This window comes from Oncorhynchus tshawytscha, linkage group LG08 (assembly GCF_018296145.1).
Source record: "Oncorhynchus tshawytscha isolate Ot180627B linkage group LG08, Otsh_v2.0, whole genome shotgun sequence".
Taxonomy (NCBI): Eukaryota; Metazoa; Chordata; class Actinopteri; order Salmoniformes; family Salmonidae; genus Oncorhynchus; species Oncorhynchus tshawytscha.
In genome coordinates, this window is record NC_056436.1 from 50,518,987 (window position 1) to 50,537,365 (window position 18,379).

The window sequence follows — 18,379 nt, forward strand, 5'->3', positions numbered from 1 at the left end:
GCCTACGTGCCAGTGACATTTCCTTGTAATGACATATGAAAAGTGTATCAACTCATATTTTGAACAACAGAATAGCAGCTCTATGCTTTACTGCATTCAACAGGAGACAAATCCGCTTTGTTATCGCAGTGATGCTCTATCATTGCTCCGGAATGAAGGCTTGATTCCCTCATAAATATCAATGCAATGCCCTGTTGCAGAGTGGTCAGTGAATTACGCAAGGCCCTAGCGGGACCACACAGGTGGATCAGTTTCGGTTTCAGCTTCAGAGAAGAGGTGTGTGTGTACAGCAATGCCAACTTTTCCATCGACAGGAAGAAAAGTTCAGATAACCCAACAGCCTCCTCAACCTCTTAAACCAGTCAAGCGTTTGTCAGCAGCAGCCGTAGCCTCAAACTCCTCAGGTGTCACTCAACACTTTTGCTTCATCACCCTATCCATTACCCCCCCCCTCTTACCCCTGCATATTTATGCCCTCCAGCACAATTCACTTTCAAAAGTGTTATACTATCATGGTAGGTGTGGCAGGTGGGGGGGGGTGTAAGATACTGTATATAGATGTCAGATATGATGACCCCCCCCCCTCTCTCCCACGGAGTGTTCTCACATACATCTTATGTTGGCATCTTGTTTTTCCTTCAAAATACACCTCCCATGGAAGCCTTTTTAAATGACACCTCAGAGCTCTCTCTGCCACACCTTGGCATGGTACAGGATTGTGAATGTAGCCCTGTCTTTAACTTGTAGCCGAGACTGATTGGTCAAGGTTCTATTGAAAGTATTTTACTCCATCTAAAAAATAATCTAACTGTAGTTTATGTTGTGGATGTCATTGATCTTGTACTATATTGATGAAAGGGAAACCAACCAATATCTTGGTAGTGTATTGATATAATGGAAAGATTTACAGTGCTTATTCAATCCTTGTCTCACAAAGAACAGACAACAGTTCAGTACAGTGTTAGAGAATGTTAGTGGTAATAGCTGAGGCTATAGATCATCCTTTAGACAAGAACTACAGAAAGAAGGCAAACATTGAACCATTTGTGTGTCTGCCTAGAAAAATCACTCACATGCTGGATCATTTTTAAAAACTTTTTATAGTACTGTAAACTACAAACTGATATCTTTATCAGAACCCAAGTTATGAGCTTTTACTTTAGTCAAAAAGTAAAAAGAGAGAACAAGCATTCAATGATTCTATTCGGTTTCATTTGAATTCCATTGAGAGGCATGAAAGAAAAACACCAACACTCAAGTTTGATTATTTCAAAAGAGATTGTCACTATATTTAAAACAGCAACTGCTTGTGTTGTTTGCATTAAATAATCATTACTATATCTAATTATTACACTGTCCAATAACATATAAATATATTTGAATTAGAGCAAAAATTATTTACATTTCAGGGCGATAATGAAAAGTAAACAACAAATCCTTAGAAATAAACACTTTCACAATATATACACACAACACTGGATGGCATGAAAGATAGCACAATGAGTCTGACAAGAATTATATACTGCTTTGTCAATACAAGGCCCAAATCCCCATCATCAGCATGAAGAAATTATGGAGGAAAAGGGGGAGGAGGGCGGGGTGCCTTGTAAGAACTTGCTGACAGGAAGGTAGGCATTGAGCCTCGTGGTTAGACTGTTGGGCCAGTAACCGAAAGGTTGCTGGATGGAATCCCTGAGCTGATAAGGTAAAAATATGTTGTTCTGCCCCTGAACACTGTTCCTCGGTAGGCTGTCATTGTAAATAGGAATTTGTTCTTAACTGACTCGCCTGGTAAAATAATCATTAAAAATAACACCATTACCCTCTGTATTATTGTCCAATGTGCAATCATTGGAAAACAAACTCTACGATTAAGACTATCCTACCAACAGGACATTAAAAACAGTAATATCTTACGTTTCCCCGAGACATGACAGATAATATAGAGAAGGCTGGTTTCTCTGTAATTTGGTAGGACAGAGCAGCTCTGTCTGGTAAGATGACATGCGGGGGTGTGTGTCTATTTGTCAATAACTGCTGGTGCGCAATGTCTAATATTAAAGAAGTTTCGAGGTATTACTCGCCTGATGTAGAATAACTCAAGATAAGCTGTAGACCACACTATCTACCAAGAGTTCTCATCTATATTATTTGTAGCCATCTATTTACCACCACAAACCGATGCTGGCACTAAGACAGTACTCAACAAGCTGTATAAAGCCATAAGCAAACAAGAAATCATCCAGAAGAGGCCCTCCTTGTGGCCGGGGACTTTTATGCAGGCAAACTTAAATCTGTTTTACCTAATTTCTACCAGCATGTCACCTGTGCAACCAGAGGAAAAAAACCTCTAGACCACCCTCGTCCTCCACTCTCCCTCGTCCTCCACTCTCCCTCGTCCTCCATTTAGCAAATCTGACCATAATTCTATCCTCCTGATTCCTGCTTACAAGCAAGAACTAAAGCAAGAAGCACCAGTGACTCACTCAATACGGAATTGGTCAGATGACGCAGATGCTACGCTACAGGACTGTTTTGCAAGCACAGACGCGAACATCTTATGCTATTCATCCAGTGGCCTTGAGGAGTATACCTCCTCATTCACTGGCTTCATCAATAAGTGCATCGACAACGTCGTCCCCACAGTGACCGTACGTACATATCCCAACCAGACGCCATGGATTACAGGCAACATCCGCAACGAGCTAAAGACCAGAGCTGGCACTTTCAAGGAGAGGCTCACTAATCTGGACGCTTAAAAGAAATCCCGCTATGCCCTCAGACAAACCATCAAACAGGCAAAGCATCAATACAGGACTAAGATTGAATCCTACTACACCGGCTCTACGCTCATCGGATGTGACAAGGTTTGAAAACTATTACGGACTACAAAGGGAAACCAAGCCATGAGCTGCACAAATACATGAGCCTACCAGACGAGCTAAATGCCTTTAATGCTCGCTTCCAGGCAAGCAACAATGAAGAATGCATGAGAGCTTCAGCTGTTCAGGATGATTGTGTGATCACTCTCTCCGTAGCTGATATCAGCAAGACCTTCACAAAGCCGTGGGGCCAGATGGATTACCAGGACGTCTACTCAAAGCATGCGCTGACCAACTTGCATTTGTCTTCACTGACATTTTCAACCTCTCCCTGACCAAGTCTGTAATACATACAGTTGAAGTCGTAAGGTTACATACGCCTTAGCAAAATTTCACAATTCCTGACATTTAATCCTAGTAAAAAAATCCATGTTTTAGGTCAGTTAGCACCACCACTTTATTTTAACAATGTGAAATGTCAGAATAACAGTAGAGAATTATTTATTTCAGCTTTTAGTTCTTTCATCACATTCCCAGTGTGTCAGATGTTTGCATACACTCAATTACTATTTGATTGCATTGCCTTTTTAAATTGTTTAACTTGGGTCAAACGTTTCGGGTAGCCTTCCACAAGCTTCCCACAATAAGTTGTGTGAATTTTTGCCCATTCCTCCCGACCGAGCTGGTGAACTGAGTCAGGTTTGTAGGCCTACTTGCTAGCACACGCCTTTTCAGTTCTGCCCACAATTTTTTTATAGGACTGAGGTCAGGGCTTTGTGATGGCCACTCCAATACTTTGATTTTGTTGTCTTAAGCCAATTTGCCATAACGTTGGAAGTATGCTTGGGGTCATTTGTCCATTTGGAAGACCCATTTGCGACCAAGCTTTAACTTCCTGACTGATGTCTTGAGACGTTGATTCAATATATCCACGTAATTTTCCTTCTTCCTGACATCTATTTTGTGAAGTGCACCAGTCCCTCCTGCAGCAAAGCATCCCCACAACATGATGCTGCCACCTCCGTGCTTCACGGTTGGGATGGTGTTCTTCGGCTTGCAAGCCTCCCCCTTTTTCCTCCAAACATAACAATGGTCGTTATGGCCAAACAGTTCTATTTTTTGTTTCATCAGACCAGAGGACATTTCTCTAAAAAGTACGATTTTTGCCCCCATGTGAAGTTGCAAACCGTAGTCTGGCTTTGGAGGTTTTGGAGCAGTGTATTCTTACTTGCCTTTCAGATTATGTCTATGTAGGACTCGTTTTACTGTGGATATAGATACTTTTGTACCTGTTTCTTCCAGCATCTTCACAAGGTCCTTTGTTGTTGTTCTGGGATTGATTGGCACTTTTCGCACTAAAGTACGTTCATCTCTAAGAGAGAGAACATCTCCTTCCTGAGCGGTATGACGGATGCGTGGTCCCATGGTGTTTATACTTGCATACTATTGTTTGTACAGATGAACGAGGTACCTTCAGGTGTTTGGAAATTGCTCCCAAGGATGAACCAGGCTTGTGGTGGTCCACAATTTTTTTCTGAGGTCTTGGCTGATTTCTTTTTATGTTCCCATTTTCACAGAGTTTGAAGGTAGGCATTGAAAAACATCCACATGTACACCTCCAATTGACTCAAATTATGTCAATTAGCCTATCAGAAGCTTCTAAAGCCATGACATAATTTTCTGGAATTTTCCAAGCTGTTTAAAGGCACAGTCAACTTAGTGTATGTAAACTTCTGACCCACTGGAATTGTGATACAGTGAAATAATCTGTCTGTAAACAATTGTTGGAAAAATGACTTGTGTCATGCACAAAGTAGATGTTCTAAATGACTTGCTGAAACTAGAGTTTGTTAACAAGACATTTGTGAAGTGGTTGAAAAACAAGTTTTAATGAGTGTATGAAAACTCCCGACTTCAACTGTATATGTTTCAAACAGACCACCAAAGTCCCTGTAACCAAGAAAGCTTAGGTAACCTGCCTAAATGATTACAGCCCCGTAGCACTCATGTCGGTAGCAATGAAGTGCTTTGAAAGGTTGGTCATAGCTCACATAAACACAAACATCCCGGAAACCCTAGACCCACTCCAATTTGGATACTGCCCCAACAGATCCACAGATGACGCAATCTCAATCGCACTCCACATTTTCCCACCTGTACAAAAGGAACGCCTTTGTGAGAATGCTGTTCATTGTCTACAACTCAGCGTTTAACACCATACTGCCCACAAAGCTCATCACTGAGTGATGAAAATAAATTTGTGATAAGTGATAAGACTGCTCTAGGACTAAACACCTCCCTCTGCAACTGGATCCTGGACTTCCTGACGGGCCACCCCAGGTCGTAAGGGTAGGTAACAACACATCTGCCACGCTGATCCTCAACATTGGGGCCCCTCAGGGGTGCGTGCTCAGTCCCCTCCTGTACTCCCTGTTCACCCATGACTGCGTGGCCAAGCACGACTCCAACACCATTAAGTTTGCTGGCGACACAGCAGTGGTAGGCCTGATCACTGACAACGATTAGACAGCCTATAGGGAGGTCAGAGATCTGGCAGTGTGGTGCCAGGACAACAACCTCTCCCTTAATGTGATCAAGACAAAGGAGCTGATCATGGACTATAGGAAAAGGAGGGCCAAACAGGCCCCCATTAACATTGACGGGGCTGTAGTGGAGCAGTCAAGAGTTTCAAGTTCCTTGGTGTCCACATCCACAACAAACTATCATGGTCCAAACACACCAAGACAGTTGTGAAGAGGACACAACAACACCAATTCCCCCTCAGGAGACTGAAAAGATTTGGCATGGGTCCCCAGATCTTCAAAAAGTTATACAGCTGCACCATCAAGAGCATCCTGACCGGTTGCATCACTGCCTGGTATGGCAACTGCTTGGCATCCGACCGTAAGGCGCTACAGATGGTATTGCCTATGGCCCAGTATATCACTTGAGCCAAGCCTTCTGACATCCAGGACCTATATAGTAGGCGGTGTCAGAGAAACGCCCCAAAAATTGTCAAAGACTCCAGTCACTCAAGTCATAGGCTGTTCACTCAGCTACCTCACGGCAAGCGGTACCGGAGCGCCAAATCTAGGACCAAAAGGCACCTGAACAGCTTCTAACCCCAAGCTATAAGACTGCTCTAAAATTAATCAAATGGCCACCCGGACTATTTACATTGACCCCCTCCCCCCCTTTGTTTTTACACTGCTGCTACTCGCTGTTTATTATCTATGCATAGTCATTTTACAAATTACCTCGACTAACCTGTACCCCTGCACATCGACTCAGTACCGGTACCCCGTGTATATAGCCTTGTTATTGTTATGTAATTTTCTTGTGTTCATTTTTTTACTTTAGTTTATTTAGTAAATATTTTCTTGAACTGCATTGTTGGTTAAGGGCTTGTAAGTAAGAATTTCACGGTATTCGGAGCATTGAATTCGGAGCGTGTGACAAATAAAATGTGATTTGATGTACTAAAAAGACTTCAGACACCTTTCATTCGTTAGTAGTCAGTTGTCCAACTGAAATGTGTCTTCCGCATTTAACCCAACCCCTCTGAATCAGAGAGGTGTGGGGGGCTGCCTTAATCGACATCTACGGTGCCCGGGGAACAGTGGGTTAACTGCCTTGCTCAGGGGCAGAACGACGTGTATATATATAACATATAACGACATATTTACCTTGTCAGCTCAGGGATTCAATCCAGCAACCTTCCGGTTACGACCCAACGCTCTAACCACTGGGCTACCTGCTGCCCCCTTTCAGTCCCCTGGCATTGCACATAGGCCTAATGTGTCCAAAGTTTTCTGTCACGTCCTGACCATAGAAAACCTGTATTTTCTATGGTAGAGTAGGTCAGGGCGTGACTAGGGTTTTTTTGTTCTAGTTTGTATTTTCTATGTGGGGTTCTAGGTTTGATTTCCTGTGTTGGTGATATGTATGATTCCAATTAGAGGCAGCTGGTTATCGTTGTCTCTAATTGGGGATCATACTTAAGTTGTATTTTTCCACCTGTGTGTTATGGGATATTGTTTATGTATAGTGTGCTTGAGCACTACGTAGTCACGGGTCTTTGTAAGTTTTGTAATTTTGTTTCCAGTTTCACTTATCCATTAAAAGATGTGGAACTATACTCACGCTGCGCCTTGGTCCGCTCATTTAGAAGAACGTGACATTTTCACAGAAGCTTCATGGACCATAATAATGTCCAATGTAAAGAATGTCTGTTGACTGTTTTGCTGCTTCTGATATTTTAATAAAACATTGTTTATAGGCTACTGTGGGTCTCCGCTGGCAAAATCGACCATAACTAATTACATTACTGCCAAGACCAGCTTTTGGTGAGCAAATTGGCATTTTTAAGGACACATCTCAAATATTTACACCCATCCCACCTTAGTTCAAGCGAGCTGATATCCAACCCAAATAGCAGAGAGCTGGCTTTGCCAAAGAGCGAGCATTTGACATTACTGCCGCCTTAACGGCAGCAGAAAATAGAGCCCCTAGTTTCATTGGAAGAGGAATGATCGAAAACTGCCTGAGGGCAGATAGATGGGGTTTTGGTGGGGTGTATCTAGGGGTGAGGTGTGTCTGGGGAATAGGGAATGATTTGTGGAGGGGGGACGACTGCTCCAATCTAAACAGATTGGAGCATTCTAATCAATACAAATAAATACTGAGAAAGAGGGGAGTGTGTGTACGTGTTTGTGCGTACATGGTGTGCCTGTGTTGATGTAGGCTATGTGCGCTTGTGTATCAATGTGTATGTGTGTTTGTATACCTGCAAAGACTTCAGGGGACTGAAAGGTGTTCATGAAGAAAATGCCCAGTCTATGTTATGACTGTCTACAGTTCCAGACATTTTGCTCCCTGACTTGTTGCCAGACCCCTGTCTCACCTCCCCCAGTCACGTTTCCCTGCTGCTAATGAAGAACTCTTGGCTTGGTCTCATTGGATGTGAAGGCTTTGACGGATTGGGGAGGCTTGACGTGGGGGAGAGCAGGCACACAGGGGCAGGGGGCAGCGAGGTCGACAGGGCCTGTCGGCCGGCTTTAGTGTGATGTGTTGCTGCCCCGTGGGAGCTGGCTGCCTAGTTCTCTTTTGTCAGGTTGAAGAACACGTCCAAGGGGCCTGGGAAGGTGGAAGATTATATATTTTTGCTTGTCAGTGGCAACTCCATTGAAGAAAAGTGTGTGTTTTTTGTGAGGTGTGATTATCAGCCATTGCTTTTTGAAAAAAGTAAGTGTATAAATATTATAGATTATTTTTGAAATCATCAAACATAAGACCAAAATTGAAAAAGCAAGCTCTGCTACCTCAAGGACATTGAATGTTGTCCATTGCCCTAGAATGTGAGCACTGATAAACGTGATGTGGCCTACAACAAGCATTCAGATATCGGTGCCGTTCATTGTTGGAAATGTCACAGGAAGGCCAAAAAGATCATCAAGGACAACAATCACCCGAGCCACTGCCTGTTCACCACGCTATCATCCAGAACGTGAGGTCAGTACAGGTGCATCAAAGCTAGGACAGAGAGACTCAAATATAGCTACTATGTCAAGGAAATAAGACTGTTAAATAGCTATAACTAGCACATTAGAGGCTGCTTTCTATATACATTGTCTTGAAATCACTGCCCACTTTAATAAATGGAACACTAGTCACTTTAGTAATGTTTACATATCTTGCATTTCTCATCTCATATGTTTATACTGTATTCTATACTATACTATTCTAGTCTATGCTGCTCTGACATTGCTCGTCCATATATTTATATATTGTTAATTCCATTCGTTTACTTACATTTGTGTGTGTGTGTGTGTGTTAGGTATATGTTATGCAATTATTAGATATTACTTCTTATATTAGATCTTACAGCACTGGCGGAGCTAGAAACACAAGCATTTCGCTACACCCGCAATAACATCTGCTAAACATGTTTATGTGACAAATAACATTTGAAATGATTTGAATTGGGGATTTGATTAGGGGTGTGAAGTTGGGATCCATAACACTAAGAAAAATCCCTACCCGAAAACTGTTTTCTTTGTTATTCCCCCACAAACTTAAAATCACAGTGCAGTTATCACAAAGCATTAGTTTCCGTGTTAAGCCTATAGCCTAACTAGATATTAGGCTAACGGCCTGGGAAATGTTGTAAAATGTGATAAAACCAAGAGAGGCATGCATTTGCGAGGCATGCAAGTCAAGAAATGACGAGATACAGATGACCAAGAAATGTTTTCTGCCTGCCTGCCTGCCCCCCCTCCTCTCTCTCCCTCGATCTGGCTCGCCTCCGCTTTGCTAATGATGCTAGTGTGTGTTCAGCCTTCGGTCTGTTGCGTGCAGAATATCCTAGCCAATTCATTGATGATAGGCCCTGCTTTACTGAATTCGCGAGACATTGCAAGCCAAGAAATGGCAAGATACAGCATTCCATTGCGAGTTACAGCTTTTGATAGGCCTACAGTGATTCTTCCTTTTAAAAGGTTTTGAGTTTATGACGTGACCGTTTGCGGTAGATGGTGTCAGATTGTGGTAAATTGCATCATTCTGGCAACAATAGCTGACTCTTAAATAACGTGCCATAGAAATCTTGCAGCACCCCGCAAGCTGCGCTGCAGTGCGCCACAACTTTCAAAGGAAGAACCACTGTAGTGCACTGTTCTGACTGTCTGCCTGATGCCGACCTGCCCACCTGCCCCACTCTCTCTCCATGCCGTGCTCTATATGAAGGATGCAAGTTTTTTTGTTCTCAGAAGTACGGCAACTAATCTCCTCCATCAAAAAGAATAGTCGATTCCAAGAGTCGATTCCCCAAAAGTCGATTCCAAGAGAAATCAAATGTAGACACTCAGAAATGGGAGTGGACACCTGGAGTAACTACGGCTTATTTATTGCCTTACCTCCCTGATCTCACTACATTTGCACACACTGTACATAGATTGTTCTATTGGGTTATTGACTGTAACTTTGTTTATCCCATGTGTCGTTGTTTGTGTCGCACTGCTTTGCTTTATCTTGGCCAGGTTGCAGTTGTAAATGACAACTTGTTCTCAACTGGCCCACCTGGTTAAATAAAGGCGGAAAAAAAATTACTTTAAAAGTCTATTTTTGATTTTAAAAGATCATTTGCCTCGTTTTGTCACATCGACACAAACTTGACTTGTCACGTGCACCGAATAGAACCGTGAAATGCTTACTTACGAGCCCTTAATTAACCAACCACGCAGTTCAAGAAATAGAGTTTAGAAAATGATGCCGAGCGGCTGCCATACCAAGTGGTGATGCAACCGGTCAGGATGCTCTCCATGGTGCAGGTTATACTTTGAGGATCTGGGGACCCATGCCAAATCTTTTCAGTCTCCTGAGGGGGGAAATTTGTTGTCGTGCCCTCTTCACAACTGCCTTGGTGTGTTTGGACCATGATAGTTTGTTGGTGATGTGGACACCAAGGATCTTGAAACTCTCGACCGCTCCACTTCAGCCCCGTTAATGGAGGCCTGTTGGGCCCTCCTTTTCCTATAGTCCCTGATCAGCGCCGTTGTCTTGCTCACAATGAGGGAGAGGTTGTTGTCCTGGCACCACACTGCCAGGTCTCTGACCTCCTCCCTATAGGCTGTCTCATTGTTGTCGTTGTCACTTAATAATGGTGTTGGAATCGTGCTTGGCCACGCATGGGTGAACAGGGAGTACAGGAGGGGATTAAGCACGCACCCTGAGGGGCCCCAGTGTTGAGGCAGATGTGCTGTTGCTTACCCATACCACCTGGGGCGGCCCATCAGGAAATCCAGGATCCAGTTGCAGAGAGAGATTTAGTACCAGGGTCCTGATGAGTGATGAGCCTTGTGGGCACTATGGTGTTGGATGCTGAGCTGTAGTCAATAAACAGCATTCTCTCATAGGTGTTCCTTTTGTCCAGGTGGGAAAGGGCAGTGTGGTGTGCGATTGCGTCATCTGTGGATCTGTTGGGGCAGTATGCAAATTGGAGTGGGTCTAGGGTTTCTCGAATGATAGTGTTGATGTGAGCCATGACCATCCTGTCAAAGCACTTCATGGCTAGCTACGTAATCATTTAGGCAGGTTACCTTTGCTTTCTTGGCACAGGGATTATGGTGGTCTGTTTGAAACATGTACAGTAGGTATTACAGACTCGGTCAGGGAGAGGTTGAAAATATCAGTGTACAGTAGACAAGCTTTGCATACACGTCCTGGTAATCTGTCTAGCCCTGCAGCTTTGCGCATGACCTGTTTAAAGGCCTTGCTCACATCTGCTATGGAGAGCGAAATCACAAAGTCGTCTGGAACAGCTGGTGCTCTCATGCATGCTTCAGTGTTGCTTGCCTCGAAGCGAGCATAAAAGGCATTTAGCTTGTCTAGTAGGCTCGCCTCACTGGGCAGCCCGCGGCTGGGTCTCCCTTTGTAGTCTGCAATATTTTTCAAGCCTTGCCACATCCGACGAACATCAGAGCAGAGGATTCCATCTTAGTCCTGTATTGATGCTTTACTTGTTTGATGGTTCGTCTGAGGGCATAACAGGATTTCCTACTAGCGTCCAGATTAGTGTCCCGCTCCTTGAAATTGGCAGCTCTAGCCTTTAGCTCAATGCGGATGTTCCCTGTAATCCATTGCTTCTCGTTAGGAAATGTACGTATGGTCACTGCGGGGACGACGTCGCCGATGAAGCCGGTGACTGAGGTGGTATACTCCTCAATGCCATTGGATGAATCCCAGAACATTTTCCAGTCTGTGCTAGCAAAACAGTCCTGTAGCGTAGCATCCGCATCATCTGACCACTTCCGTATTGAGTGGGTCACTGGTACTTCCTGCTTTAGTTTTTGCTTGTAAGCAGGAATCAGGAGGATAGAATTATGGTCAGATTTGCCAAATGGAGGTTCAGGGAGAGTTTTGTGAGCATCCCTGGGTGTGGAGTAAAGGTGGTCTAGAGTTTTTTTCCTCTGGTTGCACATGTGACATGCTGGTAGAAATGAGGTAAAATGGATTTAAGTTTGCCTGCATTAAAGTCCCTGACCACTAGGAGCGCCTCTTCTGGATGAGCATTTTCTTGTTTGCTTATGGCCTTATACAGCCCGTTGAGTGCAGTCTTAGTGCCAGCATCGGTTTGTGGTGGTAAATAGACGGCTACGAATAATATAAATGAGAACTCTCTTGGTAGATAGTGTGGTCTACAGCTTATTATGATGTATTCTCAGGTGAGCAATACCTCGAGACTTCTTTAATATTAGATATTGGGCGCCAGCAGTATTTTACAAATAGACACACACACACCCGTCCCTCGCCTTACCAGACGTGGCTGCTCTGTCCTGCTGATGCACGAAGAAGCCACCCAGCTCTATATCCGTGTCGTCGTTCAGCCACATCTCGGTGAAACACAAGATAATACAGTCTTTAATGCCCCGTTGGTCGGATAGTCTTAATCATCCAGTTTGTTTTCCAATGATTGCACGTTGGCCAATAATATGGAGGGTAGTGGTGGTTTTCCTCCTCATTGGCAGATTCTTACAAGGCAATCCTCCCCCTTTTCTCTGTCTTTTCTTCACGCTGATGACAGAGATTTGGGCCTTGTCTTGACAAAGCAGTATGTCCTTTGCATCAAACTCATTAAAGAAAAAAAATCTTTGTCCAGTTCGAGGTGAGTAATCGCTGTTCTGATGTCCAGAAGCTCTTTTTGGTCATAAGAGACAGTAGCAGCAACATTGTGTACAACATGAGTTACAAACAATGTGAAAAAACAAAAAACAAAATAGCACAGTTGGTTAGGAGCCCGTCATCAAGTTATTACAATAGACTTCTTATTGCTTTTCCTTTTTCATTTGGTAAACAAAATTGCATCTTCCACTAGCCTATTAGACCTGTCAAATAATGGGATGGAAGGCTAATCTTCTTATAACATTTGGGCAATGTCCAATTGTTCATGGCTTGAACACGCAGTACACTTTTGAAATACGAATGCAACGTGTGTAGACTAATGTTTCCATGTTGAAGCCAATACAAAAAAACTAGATAGGCTACAAGTTTGTTATGACTAGGCCTATTCTGTGGTTACTGTATACTATTTAATACACTTCGATCATCAATGTATAGGGTAAACATTCATGCCAATGAGCCCTTAGGCCTACGTGTGCATACATTGCCTTATGCTCGTGGAACGAGAGATGCGATTTATGATATCATGCTTCTGACCTGACATTGTTTTAAAAAATGTTTTTCATTTCATTTGACTTAACTTATTAGAAAGATTCACCAGTCAGTGGGTTTATGTTGAGAACATACATGGCTTGAATGCAATGCAATTTCATCTGCTATTTCTGGAGAAGTGCAAATGTGACCTATAGGATGGCTCCATGATGTTTATAAAACATTACATTTGTGAGCAGTGTAACAGTGAGTGGACATTCACCCTTTCTCTTTATATTGCATCTTTGTCCAGATGTTTGGATGTGCGTAAAACCCTCCATAGTCTAAGTTTCCTTGTCTGTATTATGTGCGGGGGAGCACGGGGAGCAATTAAGATATCTGTAACAGTATTCAAACAACCTATTTAAAACAACTTGTTTCGGGTTTTTTTCTGAATTTGATTATAAACATACACAGTCTTTTTAGGCCTTGACATTCAAAATCAAATCAAATGTTATTTGTCACATACACAGCAGATGTTATAGATATCCCTCTATTGTTGTGGGGGCTGTGCTTCGGCAAAGTGGGTGAGGTTATATCCTTCCTGTTTGGCCCTGTCCGGGGGTGTCATCGGATGGGGCCACAGTGTCTCCTGACCCCTCCTGTCTCAGCCTCCAGTATTTATGCTGCAATAGTTTGTGGCGGGGGGCTAGGGTCAGTTTGTTATATCTGGGGTACTTCTCCTGTCTTATCCGGTGTCCTGTGTGAATTTAAGTATGCTCTCTCTAATTCCCTCTTTCTCTCTTTCTTTCTCTCTCGGAGGACCTGAGCCCTAGGACCATGCCTCAGGACTACCTGGCATGATGACTCCTTGCTGTCCCTAGTCCATCTGGCCGTGCTGCTGCTCCATTTTCAACTGTTCTGCCTGCGGCTATGGAATCCTGACCTGTTCACCGGACGTGCTACCTGTTCCAGACCTGCTGTTTTCAACTCTCTAGAGACAGCAGGAGTGGTAGAGATACACTCTTAATGATCGGCTATGAAAAGCCAACTGATATTTACTCCTGAGGTACTGACTTGCTGCACCCTCGACAACTACTGTGATTATTATTATTTGACCATGCTGGTCATTTATGAACATTTTAACATCTTGGCCATGTTCTGTTGTAATCTCCACCCGGCACAGCCAGAAGAGGACTGGCCACCCCTCATAGACTGGTTCCTCTCTAGGTTTCTTCCTAGGTTTTGGCCTTTCTAGGGAGTTTTTCCTAGCCACCGTGCTTCTACACCTGCATTGCTTGCTGTTTGGGGTTTTAGGCTGGATTTCTGTACAGCACGTTGAGATATCAGCTGATGTACGAAGGGCTGTATGAATACAATTGATTTGATATTGCGGGTGTAGCAAATGCATGTGTTTCTAGCTCCAACAGTGCAGTAATATCTAACAAGTAATACCTAACAATACACACAATCTAAAGTAAAGGAATGGAATTAAGAATAAAAAATATTTGTATGAGCAATGTCAGAGTGACATAGACTAAGATACAGTAGAATAGGATAGAATACAGTATATACATATGAGAAGAGTAATGCAAAATAAGTAAACATTATTAAAGTAACTAGGGTTTCATTATTAAAGTTGCCAGTGATTTCAAGTGTATGTATATAGGCAGCAGCCTCTAATGTGCTAGTGATGGCTGTTTTTCAGTCTCTCTGTCCCAGCTTTGATGCATCTGTACTGACCTCGCCTTCTGGATGATAGCGGGGTGAACAGGCAGTGGTGGTTGTTGTCCTTGATGATCTATGCGAGGGTTTTAGGTGCCAAACCAAATTTCTTCAGCCTCCTGAGTTTGAAGAGGCACTGTTGCGCCTTCTTCACCACACTGTCTGTGTGGGTGGACCATTTCAGTTTGTCAGTGATGTGTACGCCAAGGAGCTCGAAGCTTTCCTCCTTCTCCACTGCTGTCCCGTTGATGTGGATAAGGGGGTGCTCCCTCTGCTGTTTCCTTAAGTCCACAATCAGCTCCCTAGTTTTGTTGACGTTGGGTGAGAGGTTATTTTCCTGGCACCACACTCCCAGGGACACTCCTCTCACCTCCTCCCTAGTGAATTTAATATTGCTTATTGATTATGTTCGGCATGTCCAAACTGCAAATTACAGTGGACCTAGCCCAGATGAGGCTGGTGGAAGGAGCAATAGGAGGACAGGCTGATTGTAATGGCTGGAATGGAATTAATGTTTAATGTAAACATGGCTTACATATTTTTTGATTTGTTTCATACCGTTTCATTTATTCCATTCCAGCCTTTACAATGAGCCTGTCCTCCTATAGCTCCTCCCACCAGCCTCCTCTGGCCTAGCCTCTATATCAGTGTGAATGCTATTGCCTATGTTTATTAATGTATTTCCATATTGAGCAATGCAATTACAATAATGTGACTGCAAGTATGCTCACCATATTTAGCAAATATGGGGCAGGCAATTCAACGAACTAGGCTTCAACAGACTAACATTTGTATTGGAGTTGATGACAATGCAATACATGAAAGACTGTAAATCCACGACTTGAAGCAACCACATTTTTAGCCATGGTCCATGTTCTGGCCAGTGAGGTGTCAAGGCTTGAAACACCCACAACTTGTTTATGAATCAAAACCCAGGCCTCTCACGCCACCGTCAGCTATTGCACCCATAATTCTGGTTGTGAAAATAGCAAAAATATTTCTGACACTCGCCCGAACTTATAGCCTACCGCCAGCACTAAGACTTTGTTAAAATAGAGCCCTATATGTAACTGTCATACACACCTTTCTCTCTAATCTATTCTCATATTTACTAGATCTATTGTGATTTTGGAACACGTGTCAAAAACAGATTAGAGGAACAGGGAGGATGTTCTAAAGGAAAGTGAAGAAGCTGGTAATGATTACTTTGAACCACGTAGAGGAACATGTATTCTTTACCTTTAAAAGCCTGTACAATCCAAGTTCAAATAGATTAGGCAAATAATCCATTCAATCATTTCACTTGTGAAGCGAAATTTGACACAATACCAAAACCTGACAAAACATGTTAGACCCACTTTTCCAAAATGTATGCTAGTGAATGCGTGAGAAGTCATTTTGCACTTACTGAAGAAGATGTACTCTGTGTAGCTGCTCCAGAGTTTGTCGTCCCTGTACTGGTTGACAAAAGCGGCTGTTCCCGTGGAATTACAAGCCACCATTGTAAAGCCCGCCTCAGAAAGACGGTCAAATGCCTGCTCCAAGTAGGTGAACTTGAGGTAAAACCTTGACGTGTACTTCTCCGGCGGCCGATCTGGGTCCCGGCTCTCGTTCAGTGTTTCCCCAAACACCTCTTTGGCCAGGGCGATGCGTCCACACACCATGATCCTGGCCACGCGTCGGAACTTGGCGTCGGCTTGATTGTCCCGCACCGTGGTGTAGGATCCCCTGTAGCCGATGGTGATGAACCCTGACCTCTTGTCCGAGGAAGTCAAGGTACGACCTGTGGGGTACTCACTGCTTTGTGAGCTCTCCTCAATATCGCTGTGGCAGCCTTCATCATTCATGGAGCCCTGCTTGGAACCCACCCTGGGCCCCAGGAGGCGCAGCAGTTCGCCCAGCTGGAAGTGCTCGGCTTCCCTCTGCAGGCGCTCACGCTCAGGGAAGTGGTCGGGCAGCACCAGCTGGCGGTCTCGCAGGAAGTCCAGCACGTAGCGGAACAGGAAGCCATCGCGGTCGATAAAGAAGCGACCGCGGCTGTCCCTTGGCAGCTCCCGTGGCGGGCACCGGGTGAACATGGCGTGCAGGGTGGTGTCGGGCACGCTGACCAGGGTAGAGCGCTTCGTGACATACACCTGGCCACCCACGTTGAGCTCCACTACCTCCGGGTAGGGCAACGGGGCCGGGCCAGACACCTCGCTGATGGGCAGAATGGTCTCCTTCATGGCCATGGTCCTGTAGTTCTACCAGGGTATAGAGAGAAATCAAACAACTTCCAAACCCAATAAGGTCCTCTTAGATCCTCTCAAACAAGTGGAGCAAAATATCTCAGTAAGGAGCGGTCTCAATAGAATCAATAGAGGTCACCAAGGAGTTCACAGCATAGCAGGTGCTGAAGTTTGAAAGGGGCAGAGGACTACATCCCTGCTGTTAAAGGAAGCTAAGGAGGAAGAGAGCGAGGGAGAGCGAGAAAGAGAGAAAATATGGAGAGACAGAGAAGTGTCCTGTCACCTCACTAATGGAGAGTGCAAATGCGAAGAGAGAGCGATAGAGCAGGAGAAGAAAAAAAAAACACTGAGTGACTCCCGGATGACATCATCCTCTGAATAAAAGGGGAGGTGCTGCAGTTACAGCCTTTTAAAGAGGAAGTACTGCTACAATATTACCCAACTTCATCTCCTTTTTAAAGTCTGAAGATGACCTGGTAATGAAAATTACATAAATAACATTATAAACAGACACATATTTTCAGACATTAACCAATCCCAGGATTTTTGAACGTTGCTTCCGTAATGTCGAAGGTAAAAATGTGACATATGTCGCAGTCTGTTTATATGCGTCACATGTCTTTTTAACAAATGCTATAATATATTACACAACCATATTTCCTACACAATATGTATTTTTGGTTGATTGGAAATGCAACAATGCTGTAGCAGTGGCAAATATCCAACACATTTCTATGGTTCAACATTTGGGTTCAAATCAGAGGCACACAGTGCCATCTGTTGGAATGCTGCAAAACATTTAAACACGATCTTAACATGTTCTATGTCCAATAAACTTACACATCGTTGAGGTCTTGTTTTTTGCCTAACAAATAACATGTTGAAATGTTGAACAAAATGAGTCAATTATCATTTATATTGATGAGGAGACGATCTCAATGTGAACTATTAGACAACAGCGACGCCCAAAATAAATGATGAGATGTAGACCTATGTAAAACACCTAAATCACTAGGAAATGTTTCCGCTTCTCCAATTATTCCCCAAGCATATACTGATCCAACTCATTAGCTCAACCGAAAATTCTCCAATACCTTTTCTATATGATTACATCTGACGCCAATGTAATAAAACGATACCACAGTACAGCACAGAGGCTCACAGGTCATTGAACACAATGAAACATTACAAGGCCATTAATCAAAGTCAGACTTTCCTCCATCTAATTGAACAGCGAGCGTCATCGAATATGCTTACTGCTTGAAAATGTCTTAATTAATCTCCTCTTATGACCCACGATGCTTTGCACCCACAGCTCTGGGTCACAGCCAACATGCTGACTCAGCAGAAACTATGGTTGCTTTCCAATGCTCAGACGTTGCATGCATCAAACAATGATTGCGTGCCACGTCATGGACTGTGTCATCGACTGATCGATTGCAATAACACATGTGGTTA

The 18,379-nt window shown here is 43.6% G+C and overlaps 1 protein-coding gene across 1 annotated transcript in view; it reads right to left on the reverse strand.

Annotated features, from left to right (window-relative positions):
* The window catches only part of LOC112256358 (BTB/POZ domain-containing protein KCTD8-like), a 62,586-nt gene extending 45,363 nt beyond the window's left edge, over nt 1–17,223 (reverse strand). Inside the window, exon 1 of the mRNA XM_024429557.2 lies at nt 16,102–17,223. Within this exon, the coding sequence (XP_024285325.1) occupies nt 16,102–16,924 (823 nt within the window). The 5' untranslated portion in view covers nt 16,925–17,223. The remainder of the gene's footprint in view (nt 1–16,101) is intronic.
* Nucleotides 17,224–18,379: the final 1,156 nt, after the last annotated feature.